The 19,374-nt window shown below is 43.0% G+C and overlaps 1 protein-coding gene across 1 annotated transcript in view; it reads right to left on the bottom strand.

The window, feature by feature from the left end:
• Positions 1-19,374, bottom strand: part of FAT4 (FAT atypical cadherin 4) — a 170,229-nt gene that overhangs the window by 76,976 nt on the left and 73,879 nt on the right. The window contains exons 3-4 of the mRNA XM_066233479.1: positions 3,735-3,996; positions 1,744-2,094 (exon numbers count right to left, since the gene is read on the bottom strand). Coding sequence (XP_066089576.1) covers positions 1,744-2,094; positions 3,735-3,996 — 613 coding nt within the window. The remainder of the gene's footprint in view (positions 1-1,743; positions 2,095-3,734; positions 3,997-19,374) is intronic.

Consider the following 19,374-nt stretch of genomic DNA (forward strand, 5'->3'; position numbering starts at 1 on the left):
AGTCAACTTTTAAGCTGAAGACGAGCCGCACTTGGTTATAAGTGTCTATTTGGAGCCAATGCAGAAAGCTGGGCTGATGCACACAAAATGGCATCTGTGTTGATCTTAGACCTGGACTGGTGCGAGCTAACCACTGCTCTGGACAAACGCTGGTCTTGTTGTTCATGTCATGAGCAATAGTCGTAGAGGCACTAGTATCACAGCCACTTCTAGCTCAGGTACAGTCATGTGTCCTATATCAACTGTGCTTGAATACAAGAAAAAAAAAACTTCCAAAGGACTTAAATTCTAACAAAAAAAGCGCTTCTAATTTTTTGAATCGAAATGTAGAAAATACGCCGCTTTTTTGCCTCCTCTATCTTTTTAAGCGACATTTCTAGACACTCCCAAAAGGAAACTAATTATAAAGTGGAATTTTGAAAGGGGATGATATTCTGAGATTACATAAATCATCCCTGACAGGGAGAACCAGGAAATTCTCGATGAAGGTTGATATGCCCATGTCACTGGGCATATCCTCAGGCTGGGGACCCATTTCCTCCTCAAAGAACTGCCCTTGTTTTCACTACTGATAGGGTCATTCAGTTGCACCCAAATGGGAGGGAAAGCAAGGTACTAACCTTCCAAACAGTTCAGTTAAAGATTGATATTGGGCACAATGTTATCACTTACGATATATTATCTAATATGTGTACATACAAAACAGGTCTTAGAAGAAAGGCCAGAGATGTCATATATATATTTTTTAAAGTTTGTCCAATGCTTTTGCAATGAATTAAAAATCAAAAACACGTAAAGGCCAGATTGAATGAAAAATCCTCAACTTGATTTCATAGCATAAGTTAAAAGAACTCTGAGACTGTCGTCTGAATCAAAGCAAAAAAGCTTGTCAAATATTATTAGTTGTTTTCAGTTAGAAACAGAAAACTAATTGTACGTTAAGTATTTTTTGAAGACTCTGGTTTTACTTTTGCTTCTAAGTTTCATCCTTTTTACATTAAAATAATATAAGTAAGGGTCTGGCCGTTTGGCTCAGTGGTAGAGTGTTGGCCTGGCGTGAGGAAGTCCCGGGTTCAATTCCCGGCCAGGGCACACAGGAGAGGCGCCCGTCTGCTTCTCCACCCCTCCCCCTCTCCTTCCTCTCTGTCTCTCTCTTCCCCTCCCGCAGCCGAGGCTCCATTGGAGCAAAAGATGGCCCGGGCGCTGGGGATGGCTCCTTGGCCTCTGCCCCAGGCACTAGAGTGGCTCTAGTCGCGACAGAGCGATGCCCCGGATGGGCAGAGCATCGCCCCCTGGTGGGCGTGCTGGGTGGATCCCGGTGGGGCACATGCGGGAGTCTGACTGCCTCCCCATTTCCAGCTTCAGAAAAATACAAAAAAAAAAAAATAATATAAGTAAATAAACATTTTTATTTATCTGACCAAAACCTACCAAAAAACTGTATTATGATGTCAACATTACTAAACCACAATACCACAATGTTTGAGGGGGAAGGGAAGGAAGATAAAGATGATAAAATTTATAAAAAAAACAACAATGCGTGCTGTCTGTAATAAACAAGAACTTAACTGATAAATTAATTTGTTTTATCTGCTATAGCTAAATTATACACCTATTCCTCAACTTCAGATCAATAGTCAAAAAATGAAAATTTTTGACAGCTGAACAATGTGAGTAAATACAATATAAATCTGATCACATTTTTCATAAAGTGTTTTTAAGTAGATCAAACAAAGTACATACCATCATCCGCATCGCTGACATTAAACACAAGAACAGTAGATCCTAGAGGTAGGTTCTCCATCAATGACGTGCTGTGTGAACTCAAGCTGAAAACAGGTGGGTTGTCATTTACATCTAGTATGTTGAAATAAACCCTGATGGTAGTAAATTGTCCCCCACCATCTTCAGCTCGGACAGTGAGGATGTAATATTGCTGTGCTTCATAATCTAGCATTCGAGTCAAATTAAAGACTCCAGTGACCGGATTCAGGAAAAATATGCCATCTTCATCATCTTCGTTCACACTATATGTAATTTCTCCATTCATACCAGAGTCATCGTCTGTAGCTAAAATCGCTGCTACCAAAGAACCTATCCCCCCCAAAATAATAATAATTAATTAATTGACCATCCAAATTAATGGGATGTAGGCATTACTACAAGAATATATATTTATACCAGGAAATATTTTAACGAGAGAATCACTATGAAAATACAACAAACACAGCATTCAGCTGATTGCTACATTAACAATAATACCAACATCCCCAAATATGAATAAACCACACAGTTTAGCGACATCCGGGAGATCTGATATTACACGTTGCAGTGTGAATATTCTGGGTATTGATACTACTTCTAACATTGTTTCTCTACCTGACTCTACCAAGTCATAACCACATATTAATGAATTCAGGGAAGACATGTGGGGTTTCATTGCTAATGTCAGGAACTGGGGATTTCAAGTCATAATACAGACATGTGCCCAGGAGTTATCACTTAACAGCTTTGATGGCTGTTGCTGTAATTAAGCAAGAAATAAACGTGATGGGAGTTTCATGAAGAACACGCACAAGTCATCTGGAGGAGTAAAGGAAAAACTGCAGTGAGGAGTAAGGAGTCTTTCCATGAATGGTTCCTTCCTTCTCAAACGAGTTTCCAAAACATATAGAGGCCTTACTACGCAAACACATTCCAAATGTGATTCAGAATAAAATGTCAGCTTTAGGTAAGAATTTCCAATAGTGGGAACTAAGCACATGCACCAAGAACAGAGACACTCAACATTCACAACATAATATGTTCAAAGAGGCCCCATGATAATTCAGGATTCATTCTCTACTAACGTTTATCAAGCACCTAATTCACAAGCCCCGCCCACATTAGCTACCTCGCATGTACATCCTAAATTAACCTTGACCCTACTTTGGACAGAAAATACCCGTATTTCTCCATGCATAAGACACACCTTAATTTGGGGGCCCAAAATTTGAAAAAAAAAAGGATTACATAAAGTTTTTGAACTCGTCTTATTCACCATAAAATATATATAACTCCTCCTCACTGTCAAAACTGCCATCCATGAGCTTGTCCTCATCTGTGTCTGATGATGAATCACTGTCTTCATAGATTGCCTCATCCTGAATTCCATCTATGGCATTTGAAATGCCACAACCACTGTATAAGACGCACCCAGTTTTTAGACCCCACATTTCTCAAAAGAGCGTACATCTTATACATGGGGAAATACGGTACTGTTTCCATTTTACAGCAGAAGGAACTGAAGCTAAGGGAAACCAATTAACTTGTCCCAGGTCACATGGTTAGCAAGGGTTCACCCCTTATCATGGGTCTCTTGTGCTTTCCTTTGCTCTTTCTACACAGTGCAGTGCAATCACAATTGACATTTCTAAAATAGAAAAATAACATCAAAGCTGCAGTTGCCAGAAAAATTAATCCATGTCACAGATACTTTCAGACACAGAAATATGTGCAACTAGCAATCAGATGAAGGGTGACCCTCCCCTGCTCTCAAACGTCCAGCAATTTGCTTGGGAATTACAGCCCAAGGTGGCTAATTCAAAATTCAGAAATCCAGCATCTAGATGTATTTTTATGCCTAGTAGCACATGGTAAAAAACAAGTCACTAATTATGAACTGCCAAAACATACAGTCTACTACTGTTGTCAAAGGAGACCCAACAAAATACACACAGGGGCATGCCCCCTACCTGGGGTAGTGTCTTCTGGGATGTCGAAGGAGTACACAGGTCTGGAGAACTTGGGCGAGTGGTCGTTCACATCACTGACAGTGATGTTGATTCTCATGTCTGAGGACTGGAGACCGTCGTCCGCGCGGACCAGCAGGGAGTATTTGGAACGGCGTTCTCGGTCCAGCTTCCTGGTTGCTATCAAGTCTCCAGACTCAGGGTCAATGCGGAAACTGTCATCAGCCCCACTGATGATCGTGTATGTGACAAGAGCATTCGCACCCTACAGAAACAAAAAAAACAAGAAACATCATCTGAACCATTAGCAGTGGAACAGTAAGGGCACACTCTTCATGCCGAGTGTGTGCTGCACAACGTGGGCTTTGCATAGGACACAACAGGACTTCAGAAGGTAACCGGCCAGCATGGCATGCTACCTAGCCAGCCACCACTCACTCCATTAAAGCCCACAACAAACCTCAGCCGTCAGGATTAGCTACATATAGATACACATTTCATTCATGCAATACACACCTGGAAAGGAGGAAAGTTGTGCTGTGCTATCACCTGTGACAATGCTACTAGAAGGCTGGCTCCAGTGCTGCTCTTGACGGCCCCTTTCATGCATTTTCACATCACAACTCCACGAGGGATGAGCTCCTCGAGGAAGCCATGGGTGCCGGGACGCTAGCTAACTCACGCGTGATCATGCAGGGAGGGTCAGTGTGAACTCCGACTCGAGCCTGCCTGAGCTCCGAGTTCCCCCCCTTCAGCAGGAAAGGTGACTGAGCATGGCAGGGGCCCAAGAGAGGAGGCTGGTGCAAAAAGCACCATAAAAACCAAGGAGAAGGAAGTGTTACTTAGGGAAGATACAATGGAGAACATGGAGAGCTGGAGTGGGTTTGGAAGAAAGGAATTTCTTTGCAACACAAAGACCAGGGGAAAAGGTGTGCATATAAGCCAAAGCGCAAAGGGAAGAATGACGTGCTTGGCTCCCTCACAGGTGAACAGGTTGGGCACATGGAAAACCTGACCAAAAATCAAAAGCAGAAAGGCAAGCTACACGATTAGCTACGGGTCTACGTCAGGGAGTCGCAATTGTAACACACATGGGCTTAAAAGTTCTAAGGCCAAGAAAGCACTGGGCTTGTTTGAGTTGGAAACAGTCTTTTAAGGCAGTGGACAGAGTAGAATGGCTGAACGTGGGGAGAGGCCAGGGAGAGGAGACAGTGAGGAGTCAAGCCCAAGGCTGGACCTCCCTGTCCTCAAGGCAAAATGGTATGCAATCCGGGTTCCTGGCAGGTTCTAAGCCTCCCTTGCTCCCAAATGAAGGCAGGGATGATCTCCTGCGCTCTTTCCAGTCTTGAAGCTATGGCATTCAAATGCTTAAAAAGTACGAGCTAGGAAGTTGGCAGAAGGAATGGAAAGTTGAGAAAAAAAGCACACTTGTTAAGTGTTTATTAAGTACTAAGCACTGCTCTGAGTATATCACTTCCTGGGCACTAAATGACATAATCCTTGAAGGCAAAGCCCTGAGGTAAATCCTATTCTTATCCTCATTTTGATGATAAAAAGACTGAGACACAGGAATTTCAACCCTCATTGTCTTGCTCCAGATCTTAGACTCTACATTATCACTAAGGGGCATAATACACAGGTCAAATCAGCAGTATCTGATAGGTTACTGGACAGAGAAATAACAATGACAATACTCTCATTTGTGCAGCATTGCCACATATCCCCAGGTCCTTCTTTTAACAAGTCTGTCTGATGGACAGAAGTGAAAGAAAAGAAAAAGAAAATTTTGAATATCAAATCACTTTGGCTAGGAACTAGGAGACTACTCTTGGGGAAGACACTGCAGGGTAAGACTGGCTGTGGTGCCAGAGAAGTTATGCAGTGAGTTGTTATGTGTGGTACAACAGGAAACTGAGGCTAGCTCATACACACGGTTCTGTGGCAATCAGAGGTTCGGTAAAAGGTCTGAAAAAATATCTGAAAGTCAATATACGTATGTGACTGTGGAAGTCACAGATTTGTTGAGACTTTAACTTAGACTAAAGGAACAGCAACGTAAGGACTAAATATGGACATTTTAAGAGTGGGAAGGACGGCCAGTTGGCTCAGTGGTAGAGTATTGGCCCAGCATGTGGATGTCCCAGGTTGAATTTGCGGTCAGGGCACACAGGAGAAACAACCATCTGCTCCTCCACTCTTTCCCCTCTCCCTTCTCTCTCTCTCTTCCCCTCCCACAGCCACAGCTCAGGTAGAGCAAGTTGGTCCCAGGTGTTGAGGAAGGAATCATAGCCTTGCCTTGGGCACTAAAATAGCTCAGTTGCTGAGCAACAGCCCCAGATGAGCGGAGCATTGCTCCATAGGGGCTTGCCAGGTGGATCCCGGTTAGGGTACATGCAGGAGTCTGACTCTCTGCCTCCCCACTTATCATTGAAGAAAAAGAAAAGAGTGGGAAGAAGGAATATATATATTTAGCACACAGACACAGACAACACTGTGGTGACACAAAAGGAAAGGGGGTGGGAAAGATGGAAGACAGCAAGGGGGGACGGGTGGGGATGGAAAGCACAGATGCATGTACAGAGATGTTTTGCTGAGTTGCACACTTGAAACCTGTATGGTTTTGTGAACCAGTGTCATCCTAAAAAACTCAAATACTGACCTGTGGTGGCGCAGGGGATAAAGCGTCGACCTGGAAATGCTGAGGTCGCTGGTTTGAAACCCTGGGCTTGCCTGGTCAAGGCACATATGAGAGTTGATGCTTCCAGCTCCTCTCCCCTTCTCTCTCTCTGTCTCTCTCTCCCTCTCTGTCTCTCTCTCCTCTCTCTCTCTTCTCTAAAAATGAATAAATAAAATTAAAAAAAGTCTAAAAACTCAAATAAAAATGGAAAAGAGTGGAGAGAAAGAGCAGAGGTTGAGGGAGGGAGGAGGGGCCTGGGAGGAGCCCCAGAGGACCAGCCTGCCCCAGAGGGGGACGGAGGGTTTCCAGAAAGAGTCCCTTTTAACAAAGTCAAAATAACAAAGTAAAGGAGAATTCAAATTAAAGCCCCACCTGGATTTGGTGATGGGCGTGCTAACCCCACAGTCTTTTAAAATCTGTTATATACTTCTCTATTGTTGAAATTATAAATAGCGTGACTTAGGTATGTTAAATTATGCACATTATAACTGAAATACCAAGTCACGGGTGCTACACCGTGCTGGTTCAGAGCTGGTGCTCCACGGCTTACTGATCGTGGCTCACTGGGCCACGAGGTCACCCCCAGGAGCCTAGGTCTCCTCGTCTGGACTGTCAGGATGATCACATGACCTGCCACTTAGGGGTGTCCTGAGGATTAAGTGAGTTAATGCATGAGAAGAACCTAGAATGATCTTTGAGAAACAGTTTAAGTCCATGACAACGCTAGCTGTTTTCATTCCTAGTTTTAATATTTTCTTACCATGGAAGTGTAACGGGGAAAGAGTATTTGATGACGTCACAAACGAATAAATCAAACTACGATTTAGAGTTGCTATAGACCCCAAGGAGAGTACATTTCTTGATTTCCTAGTATAGGTAACTATTGAGCCTGGACACTAAGGCATCAGTAAGGTTGGAATTGTGGACTTCAAAAATTACATCGTGATGTAAATATACTCACATAAAAACACATATGTCTTTTATCCTTGTTCACCTCTAGGGATTTATTTATTAAATTACACAGGCGAAGAACTCCCAAGAAGGATGTTAGCAGAGACGTGCATTTCGGGTGTGCAGGGACAAGGCTGGTGTGACAGGAGGTTACAGCAATCATGGTTGCTAATACAGCTGTTCCGTCAGAAATTAAATATGTTGTATCCTCCACGGTCAAACACACAAGGTGATTTCTAACAGACACAGGTAAAAACCCTCTTCCATGAAGTTATGTTTAGTGGCATTTGCTGTATTTAACTGCGTCCCCCAAGCCAATCTTAACATTTCATCAAGTGGATGCCTGAAAGCACATTTTAGTTCAGAAATTAAACAGCTGAGTGCAACATGCTGCTCACGTTTACCTTGTATGTTCAGGTATGTGTGGAGGAGCCGACCTATTTACTGCAATCGCACCGTCTATAAAACATTCAGAAAGAATGCCTGACTTCTAATCTGACCACCTTCTGTACTATTTGTTCTGTTTCACGAGAAAATCCATCATTCTAGCAAAGCAGTCCAGGTATGAGAACAGCTATTTCTAATTTTGACTTCTTAAAATGGTATTTGGAAATTATGAAAAAGCAAAGAAACAAAGACACATTTAAAGAAGCTATCGCACAAATGGTCTAAAATTTAGGAATGCCCTGTCTCCCAACATAATTCTTCGGAAGAGAAGCAAAGTCATCAGACGATGTTGATAAGACAACCTTTTCCGTATTCAAAATCGGCTGATGTGGTGAATTAACAGTCCGAGCGACTATCCGAAAATGTCTGGATAAGAGGGATGATTTAATTAGGTCTTTTGAAAAGTCTATTTATTTATTTAATACCCAAACTATGCAGTATCAGCAATACCACCAGAAACAAATATCGCATTTCAGCTGCCGCACTGTGGAAATAACACTGTTTAAAAATATTTTCCTCTCCTGGGGAACCGCAAAGACAAAAGCACGTGAAAGGAATTCTGAAAGTAAATAGCTATAAATTGCAGATGCATTTTACAACCATGAGGAGTATTTTCAGAACCAAGCGTGGTATCAAAAACAAAGCCAGAGTATCTTGGCCCACATAATAATTCTGTTTGCAAAAGGAAACATGAGACTCGGAGTCACGTGCTTCTGAAAGATGTGTATCCTGGTCCAGCACGTGTTTCAAATGATATATAAATGAAGTTTAACCTGTACCTGCTGCTTGCTAAAACCGATTCCTTGACCCACGCATTATTCTTCCATGCCCTCCCTGAGTTTCTCTAACACATTAATCCTTTTATATCCGATTTAGTTATTATGAAAAAGCATACAGCCTGACCAGGTGGTGGCACAGTGAACAGAGTGTTGACCTGAGACACTTAGGACCCAGGTTTGAAATCCTGAGGTTGCCAGCTTTAGTGTGGGATCACAGACATGACACCATGGTCACTGGCTTCAGCCCAAAGGCCGATGGCTTGAAGCCTAAGGTCGCTGGCTTGAGCAAGGGGTCATTGGCTCAGCTGGAGCCCCCCGGTCAAGGCAAATATGAGAGAGCAATCAATGAACAACTGAGGAGCCGCAATGAAGAATTGATGCTTCTCATCTCTCTCCCTTCCTGTCTGTCCATCTCTCTCTAAAAAAAAAAAAGGAAAATAAAAAAATTTAAAAAGCATACAAATAATTAAAAAGTAAAAAGTATACCAACATGTACTTTGCTGATGACCTATGTGATCTTTGTGTTTTCAAGAATTCCATTAATCCCTCAAACTCAATCCACCGGGTAGTTGACGAGGATTGAATGCTGATGTGAAAAAGGCTATAAATGGAGCCATTTCAAAAGCGTGTCGGGGCTGCCGTCCCAGAGAAACTGCCTGGCATGTCTTCTCTTCTTGCAATATCTGAACTGGGCAAAATAACCTTGGTGCGGGCCAAACCAGCACTGTCATGCAAACTGGTAAAGCCAACAGGGGAGCAGACCTGCCCACAGGAGGGTGACCGGGCACTCTCTAAACTCCATGCCCAGCACAGCTAATGGGTAACGTAGCCTTTAGCACCAAAAGTTATCTTGTACACCTTCTGTTCATGAAATGGTTTCCCTTCCGTTTTGTCATTAAAATCTCCTTGCCTGCAACCCATAATTGGGACATAATTTGAGTTTCTGACTGTATTGATGCCTAGGGATTGCATTTTTTAAATTTTATTTCAAAGGTGTGTTGCCTCTCACTTTGGCTTTCCAGTTTAAGGTTAACATTGATCACAAAAGTAAAAGAAACGCCATGCATTCCAATACTGAGTCTGTGGACAAAAGGACGGGCCGCATACTAAACCCCACAAGCTCACGGGAAGTCCTGCACTGTGGCCTTCCAAACTCAGACACCAAGAGTAACCATGGAGGATGGTCAGAACATGAACATTCCTAGCTCAAAGCAGGTCACGGAGGGTAGTCACGTCCTAGGCCGGTGTGTCCTCGACAAAGGTCAGTCTTCATCTTCACGGAGCCTGTCTATTGTCTTGAACCTTGTTAGGTATCATTACTAATTAATCTATGTGCAGCTAAACTTAAAGGTGTTAACTCAAGAATTTACATTTCTAATCAAAAAAAAATTTTTTTTAAAGGTGCCTAACCATAAATGGACATCTTCCCGTGTCTCTGACACTCACCTCTGCCTACAGACTCCTTGAGGATGAGAAGCTGCTGACATCAGAGGTGGGCCGCTATCCAAAGACTTCGAGAAGGCCTGTACACCTGCAAACTGATGCTGAGCGAACACACACACACACACACACACACACACACACACGTCTTTACCTGTCTGCTAATACTAGTCAGAATAATGGTTATATTTGTTCTTTGAGATTTTCTCAAACCTTGTTGTTCTAAGTTCTGAAGGTGTATAAGATAATTTTTGTATTATCAAGGATACTCTTTTTTATGGTTTCTCTTTTGAAATGTAGAAGGAATACTAAGGCAGGATGAAGGGAAGAGGGTGTGTGTTTTTGAGAGATGCTAAAAGTCATCAATTGTAATAAGTTGGTTGTTTCTGAATGAGTAAAAAGAGGCAAACTAAGAAGGACAAGGGCTGTTACAGAAGGTTGATGGAAAAGAAATCTTGAGAAAGGTGTTTTAGTGTATAAAGCTAGAACCCAATTATGAGAATGTGCTTACCCCATATCCCAAGAAGGACTACTAACTACTATATTAATTCAGATGGAAGTTAAAGTTGCTTTAAAAAAAACAAACAAACCATGGCCCTCTATAATGGCAGCTGAGGCACAGGACATGTACTCATGGAAAGCTGTCTCTACTGGTGGACTCTGGAAATCTTTAGATAGTAACTGTCACCCACACCATTGTGTTCTGAGCCTTGGCCATGATGAAGCCTCGGAGTGGCATGCAGTCCCCAACTGCACAGCTAGCAGGAATCACAGTCATAACAAATGATATGTGAATGCTTCCGATGGAAGGTGGATGGGCCATATTAAAGTAATAATAATACTAATAATAATGCCAGTAAATGAGGACCCATCTCAGAGTCAGGCTGTGAAAACCAATGAGGTGCATGGTGTGTCCTCAAACTGTATACAGATGTTGTCCTCGATGCAACGTCAGATGGAGGGTGAAACTAGGATGTGACAGCTGGCGGGTCAGAACCAATACACCGAGTGTTTTGTTTTTTCTTAACGAAGGTCTGCACCATAAAGCCCCGATGGCCTTCCGTTTACCTGCCTTTCCCTTTTGAGAAAATTTCAGCCTTGACTCCATCCCAGGTTAGGGCCCTGCCCCATCCCCAGTGGTCCATGGTTTAGCAAGACAAAGGCCGACACTAAGATTTCCTAGGAGTGAGCCTTCCAAGAACCATAGGTTCCCACTCTCCAACCAAAAAGTTGGTCATCCATGCAGCCTTCGGACTGACTGATGACCAAAGCGGGACCGGTAGATGAAAAAAGAGTCACCTACTAAGCCTGATGTGATGCCAGCAGCCGAGGCCGGGCAGGTTTCCATTGGCTCTGGGCAGATGGCAGAGGAACTATGGAGCTGGAAAGCCTCAGGCCGTTCCTGTTGATTGGAGGCTAGCAAAGACAGGCGAGAGAATCAACAAAGGAAAACAGCTCTAGCCGTGTAGCGCAAGGAACCAGGAACACTGTCCCTCACAGCTGAGGGAATTGGGGACTGCAGCTCGTGGTGGTGGAAGAGTGACCTCAGAAAATCGCCATGGAGGGAAAGCTCCCCTAGCTCTTCACAAAGACACATGTGGCTTTCTGCCACATGTTCACGCACTAATCGTGCAAAGTGCTTGCAGCCTGGAAACCAGTGGGCGAGCCTGACACAGCTGTTTCCCCACACCTGACAAGGTTACAAGCTGAGAGACCAAAAAATAACTACATAGGATGGTGCAAACATAAAAATCCCGAACCGAAAGCAGATCGTGTGGGAAGTCATATGCTAGGCCTTCTAGCTTCCTTCACAAACAAAGGTCAGTCTGCACCTCCGTGAGCCTGTCTGTTGTCCCTTTGCTTCTAAGATAACACAGATTTGAAACGTCAGAGCTACCTCCTTTCCCAGATGCCCCTGGGAAGAGGCCCCACACCCGAGCACGAGACCACAGGATGTCTCATTGTCATCCCCTTTCCCGAAGGCCAGCTCCATGTGCTGTAAACGTTCACTTCAACTATCCTGTACCCACTGATGCCAAAGAAGTCAGTCTCTGTTTTCCTTTCCCCTCTCTATCCGTCCCAGGGGTCTCCCCCTTGGCCTCCTCCCTCCCCCTTCATCTACTGCCAGTGGGCTCCATGTGACCCCCGACTTCTCCTCCTTTGACAGTCATCCACAAAGAAGCTGCAAAACTACCACTCTCTGGGGCATTTTCTCAGCCTGCTGAGATTGTCCCTCCGGGCAACTGTCATCAGTCTGGCTCAAATAAATTCTTATACGATAGTTTTTGAGCTGGACATTCTTTTTGTCAACAAGTCCGATTCAAACTAAATGAAGGAAGAAAACAGCCACGATTTGGTAAGAGAGAAAACATTTCAGATAAATATGTATTCAAATTCAATTAAAAAGTAGAGCTGAGACTAGAGTAGAAAAATAGAGTCTAGGTGTATCTAGATGCATTAATATTTACTGTAAGCTACCCAAAAAACACAAACAGCCAACCTGACCAGAGGTGGTGCGGCAGATAGAGTGTCGGGCTGGGAAACAGAGCACCCAGGTTTGAAACCCCGAGGTTGCCAGCTAAGCGCAGGCTTATCCGGCTTGAGAAAGGCTCACCAGCTTGAGCACGGGGTCGCTGACTTGAGCGTGGGATCATAGACATGACCCCATAGTCACTGGCTTGAAGTGCAAGGTCGTTTGGCGTGAGCCCAGGGTCACTGGCTTGAGCAAGGGGTCATTCGCTCTGCTGTGACCCCCCCACCCCGGTCAGGCACATATGAGAAAGCAATCAATGAACAACTAAGGAGATTAAGCATCTGCAACAAAGAATTGCTGCTTTTTGTCTCTTCTTTCCTGTCTGTCTGTCCTTCTCTGTCCTTCTCTGTCCCTCTCTCTGTCTCTCTGTCTCTGTCACAAAAAAAACAAAAAACAAAACAGCCACAGGAAAACCTGGTATCCACTCTGGTCAACGTCAAGACAAAGAAAAGTTGATTCCTCATGTCAGGAATTGAAATAGTCAATAGGCATTAAAATTCTACTAAAAAAAATTTAAGAGAAAATATACTCAAGAAAAGCAATGTCATGAAGCTTAATCTTAAGAACAAACAAAAAAACAATAGCTTAGAAGCAGTTTTGCAGGAAGTTCTTCCTCCTGTTAGAGTGAACCCACTCCCCTCCCCCTGTCCTACCCACGCCCCTCCCATCCAGGCCCCTCCACACACAGACCCACCACAAAGTCCTTGGAGACCCCTGCCTCCAGGTCCCGGGCCGGGTCTGCTCCTGCTCTCAAGGCTTTCTCTGCACCTCTTCCCCCTTCATCTCACCCCACGTGAGCTTCTGGTGACTCCTCAATATCAACACCTTACACAGGATTTCTTTAAAAAACTAGAATGTCTAAGTGACAACACCTGCATGGTTTCTTAGGCATTTTTTTGGTTTGTTTTAAAAACAAAGCTCTACAGAAGTTAAAACAAAATGCACTAAAACCGTGCAGAGGTCAATAGAGACATAAAGACCTTCCCAGCCATCCTTAAATCTCATCCTAAAAGATGAACTTGAAGGCAATGGAGGTGCGTGCTCACACGCACGCACACACACAAAAGCCGAGTACAAAACAATAAACAGGCAGCATGGCATGTGTATTAACCCTCATTTGTCATATCTTAAAAAGGGGGAGGGAGGAGATGACGTCAGAGTAATGGCGGAGTAGGAAGCGATACCGATAAATCTCCCCCAAAACTCAACAAGATCTTCAACCAGAAACAGAAAAACCTATACTTGGAGCCTCCAGATGCTTCGCAATACACCCGAAGGTATGATCGAGTGAAAAATTGGCTAAATATATAACCAAACCCCGAAGGAAATAGGGAGTAAGAAATGCTCCGCCTTCCTCACTAACCTAAACAGGGCGGCTTTCTCTGGTAACTGTGAATATAGAAACTGAGGCGGGCAAAGGGGGTGAATATATCCAGGCTGCAGCATAAAGGGCCGAACCAGGCTGTGGCACAGAGATCCTAGCCGAGGAAAAACTGATCCTGTGGCAAGCCGGGCAATACAAGCTAACACTCGCGCCAAACCCAAACATAGAAAGACAAGCGGGGCAGCCATTTTACCCGTTCTCCTGGTTGGTGCGCAGTTAGTGGGCGAGAGATTTCTTCCTAAGCCCCGGAAGTGGGTGTCCGTGTTACCCCACAGAGAGGCAGAGTCAGAGGCCTTTCTGTGGGCCGAAAGCAGAATCTCTGGGCAGCCCCAGCGCCCTAGGAAAGCCGCGCACAGGAGGGAACAAGGACTAATTCCAACGGTGGAAATTTTCCGTGCTGGTGAGGGTTTCACTCAGAGGGAAACGCGGCCGGCATCATGTCCTGGTGTGCGCGCGCAGATAGGTAGTTAGCGATTCCTCCAAGTGCCTCGGCAGGGCGCGCCCATGTTATCGCACAGAGGGGCAGAGTCAGGGGCCTTTGTGTGGGCAAAAGCGGAATCTCGGGCTGCCCCAGCGCCTTGCAAAAGCCGCGCACGGGGATGGAGCGAGAGCGAATTCCAACGCTGCAACTTTTCCATGCGGTTGGGGGTTTCACTCAGAGCGTGAGACTACTGGCCGGATATCCTGGTCTGCGTGTGCAGATAGTGAATGAGAGTTTCCTCCAAGCGCCCCGGAAGTGGGCACCCGCCTGTGTTATCAGACAGAGTGGCAGAGCCAGAGGTCTTTGAGTGGATGGAAAGCCCGCCTGATTATGCTTGCAGCTCTGACTGACTGAGCCTTACCCAGAGCCCTGTGCTGAGTGGGAATAGAGTGGGGAGTTGCCAGCTCTTTGAACCTCTTACTATCTAGGCAGAGGCAGCAGCAACCCCATAGCTGGATTATCAGGCTACTAATTGAGGAAGGAAAGACTAGGAGAAAGGCTCCAGGAACACGGACTCTCTCACTGTCGGAGCCTATAAATTCTAATGAGCCTCGACTCCCAACGAGACTAAAGCACAATACATGACATTGCCATAGAGACTTATCAACCTGGCAAACCTCTACCTGAGCGTGCCAAAGGGGCAGAACCTGGGGTACAGAGTCACCGACCAGGAAGAGGGAGAGAAAAGAAAAAGCAAGAAGATAACCTCTCAAAATCAAGAATAATCTGCTGACTTTATAAGCTATCCCATTTTATTATATTTGTTCGTTTGTTTCTCTTATCTTCATTCTTTTTTTTTTTTTTTTTGCATTTTTCTGAAGCTGGAAACAGGGAGAGACAGTCAGACAGACTCCCGCATGCGCCCGACCGGGATCCACCCGGCACGCCCACCATGGGGCGATGCTCTGCCAACCATGGGGCGATGCTCTGCCCATCCTGGGCGTCGCCATGTTGCGACCAGAGCCACTCTAGCGCCTGAGGCAGAGGCCACAGAGCCATCCCCAGCGCCCGGGCCATCTTTGCTCCAATGGAGCCTTGGCTGCGGGAGGGGAAGAGAGAGACAGAGAGGAAGGCGCGGTGGAGGGGTGGAGAAGCAAATGGGCGCTTCTCCTGTGTGCCCTGGCCGGGAATCGAACCCGGGTCCTCCGCACGCTAGGCCGACGCTCTACCGCTGAGCCAACCGGCCAGGGCTTTATCTTCATTCTTGATACTTTTTTTCCTCCTCCAATTTGGCTGATTAACTCTCTGCTGGTCTTACTCTCTCCTCTCCTTGAACTACACTACCCATAAGTGTTGCATCTCCCATTATCTTTTTTCTCCTCTTCCTTTCTCTCTATGAGGGTTGCACTCCAAAACCCTTAACTCTCTCTCTCTCCTTTCTTTTTTCTTCTTTTAGTGGTTCGTTCTTTTTTTCTCTCTCTCTCTTTTCTCCCTCTATATTAGTTTCTTCCTTTCTCCTTTACATCTCCTCTCATTCAAACCTCAATAACAAACAAATTATCTTATCTGGGACTCAAACTTATGTTTGTGGCATTTTGGGGTTTTTTTACTTCACCTTTTTAACTCACTAGCAGTGCTCCCATCCCTGGCTCTCCATTTTATCTAGTTCTTGTTACACTAAATACAATAGTATTTTTTTAATTTGTCCCCCCATTTTTCTGTTTTCCTCTTATTCCTCTCATCATAACTCTTAGAGAACCAACACCTAAAAGTAAATCATTTTATTCTTGACCCAAATTTTTTCCTTATTTGCTTTTTGTGGGTCCATAACCCCCCCCCCCTTTTTTTTTTTTGCCCCTTTATTACTTTTCCCCAATTCAGGCCCTCCATCACAGGCATTGTTTGTTATAATTCACAGTTCACCACAAGATTTTCTCAAGAAAAAGGGGAGAGGAGAGGAAAAAAGGAGGGGGGGAATAATTTCCTTTTCTTAAAAATTATTATTGTATTTTATTTTTATTTCATTATTAATTTTTTTTAAAAAAACAACTCTTTTTGACTTTTTATTTTTTTTAACTTTTTATTCTTTATTAAATCTCATTAATACTATCAACAAAACCACCCTCAGATGCCATTAAGGAAGAGAAAATCGAATATCATGGATACAAAAGAAAGAGAGGTAACACAGCTAGATGAGGAAAAATCTATGGAGAAAAAATTTAATATATTGGAAACCTTGGAGCTAAATGACAGAGAATTCAAGATAGAAATCCTAAAAATCCTCCGAGATATACAAGAAAACACAGAAAGGCAATTTAGGGAGCTCAGAAAACAACTCAAAGAACACAAAGAATATATGTCCAAAGAAATTGAAAGTATAAAAACAAATCAAACAGAGATGAAAAACTCAATTCACGAGCTGAAAAACAAAGTAACAAGCTTAGCTAATAGAACAGGTCAGATAGAAGAGAGGATTAGTGAAATAGAAGACAAGCAACTTGAGGCACAACAGAGAGAAGAAGAAAGAGACTCAAAAATTAAAAAAAATGAGATAGCCATACAAGAATTATCTGACTCCATCAAAAAGAATAACATAAGAATAATAGGTATATCAGAGGGAGAAGAGAGAGAAAATGGAATTTAGAACATAGTCAAACAAATAATAGATGAGAACTTCCCAAGCCTCTGGAAAGAACTAAAGCCCCAAATTCAAGAAGCAAACAGAACTCCGAGTTTTCTTAACCCCAACAAACCTACTCCAAGGCATATCATAATGAAATTGACACAAACCAACAGCAAAGAAAAAATTCTCAAGGCAGCCAGGGAAAAGAAGAATACAACATATAAAGGAAGGCCCATTAGATTATCATCCGATTTCTCAGCAGAAACTCTACAAGCTAGAAGAGAGTGGACCCCAATATTTAAAGTCCTGAAAGAGAGGAACTTTCAGCCACGAATACTATACCCATCAAAGCTATCCTTCAAATATGAAGGAGAAATAAAAACATTCACAGATACAGAAAAGACGAGGGAATTTATCATCAGAAAACCCCCACTCCAGGAATTACTAAAGGGGGTTCTCCAATCAGATACAAAGAACAAAAAAAAACAGAGCCACAAGTAAAAGCTCCAAGAAGAACACAATAAAACCAAATTTAAACTGTGACAACAACAAAAAGAAAGAGGGGGAGAAGACGGAGATTAACAGTAGCAAAGGACGATGGAGTGCAAAAGTACTCACAAAATAGTTCGCTACAATGAACAGGGTAGGGACCCTTTTCATTACTCAAAGGTAACCACCATTGAAAAAACCACCACAGAAGCACATGAGATAAAAAAGATAGCAACAGAGGAAAGATGTATGGAATGCAACCAAATAAAAACAAAAGATAGAAAAATGAAAGAGAAGGATCAAACAAGACACAAAACTAACAGAAAGCAAGATATAAAATGGCAATAGGGAACTCACAAGTATCAATAATTACACTAAATGTAAACAGATTAAACTCACCAATAAAAAGGCACAGAGTAGCAGAATGGATTAAAAAAGAAAATCCAACTGTATGCTGCCTACAGGAAACTCATCTAAGTAACAAGGATAAATACAAATTCAAAGTGAAAGGCTGGAAAACAATACTCCAAGCAAATAACATCCAAAAAAAAGCAGGTGTAGCAATACTCATATCGGATAATGCTGACTACAAGACAGGAAAAGTACTCAGAGATAAAAATGGCCATTTCATAATGGCTAAGGGGACACTGAATCAAGAAGACATAACAATTCTTAATATATATGCACCAAACCAAGGAGCACCAAAATATATAAGACAGCTACTTATTGATTTTAAAACAAAAACTGACAAAAATACAATCATACTTGGAGACCTCAATACACCGCTGACGGCTCTAGATCGGTCATCCAAACAGAGAATCAACAAAGACATAGTGGCCTTAAACAAAACACTAGAGCACCTGGATATGTTAGACATCTACAGGACATTTCATCCCAAAGTGACTGAGTATACATTTTTCTCCAGTGTACATGGATCATTCTCAAGAATTGACCATATGTTGGGCCACAAAAACAACATCAGCAAATTCAGAAAAATCAAAGTTGTACCAAGCATATTTTCTGATCATAAGGCCTTGAAACTAGAATTCAACTGCAAAAAATAGGAAAAAAATCCCACAAAAATGTGGAAACTAAACAACATATTTTAAAAAATGAATGGGTCAAAGAAGAAATAAGTGCAGAGATCAAAAGATATATACAGACTAATGAAAATGACAATACGACATATCAGAATCTATGGGATGCAGCAAAAGCAGTGATAAGAGGGAAGTTCATATCACTTCAGGCATATATGAACAAACAAGAGAGAGCCCAAGTGAACCACTTAACTTCACACCTTAAGGAACTAGAAAAAGAAGAACAAAGACAACCCAAAATTAGCCGAAGAAGGAGATAATAAAAATCAGAGCAGAAATAAATGAAATAGAGAACAGAAAAACTATAGAAAAAATTAATAGAACAAGGAGCTGGTTCTTTGAAAAGATCAACAAAATTGACAAACCCTTGGCAAGACTTACCAAGAAAAAAAGAGAAAGAACTCATATAAACAAAATCCAAACTGAAAGAGGGGAAATCACCACGGACACTGTAGATATACAAAGAATTATTGTAGAATACTATGAAAAACTTTATGCCACTAAATTCAACAACCAAGAAGAAATGGATAAATTCCTAGAACAATACAACCTTCCTAGACTGAGTCAAGAAGAAGCAGAAAGCCTAAACAGACCTATCAGTAGAGAAGAAATAGAAAAAACCATTAAAAACCTCCCCAAAAATAAAAGTCCAAGCCCAGACGGCTATACCACCGAATTTTATCAAACATTCAAAGAAGACTTGGTTCCTATTCTACTCAAAGTCTTCCAAAAAATTGAAGAAGAAGCAATACTTCCAAACACATTTTATGAGGCAAACATAACCCTCATACCAAAACCAGGC

Source organism: Saccopteryx bilineata, chromosome 1, assembly GCF_036850765.1.
Source record: "Saccopteryx bilineata isolate mSacBil1 chromosome 1, mSacBil1_pri_phased_curated, whole genome shotgun sequence".
Lineage (NCBI taxonomy): Eukaryota > Metazoa > Chordata > Mammalia > Chiroptera > Emballonuridae > Saccopteryx > Saccopteryx bilineata.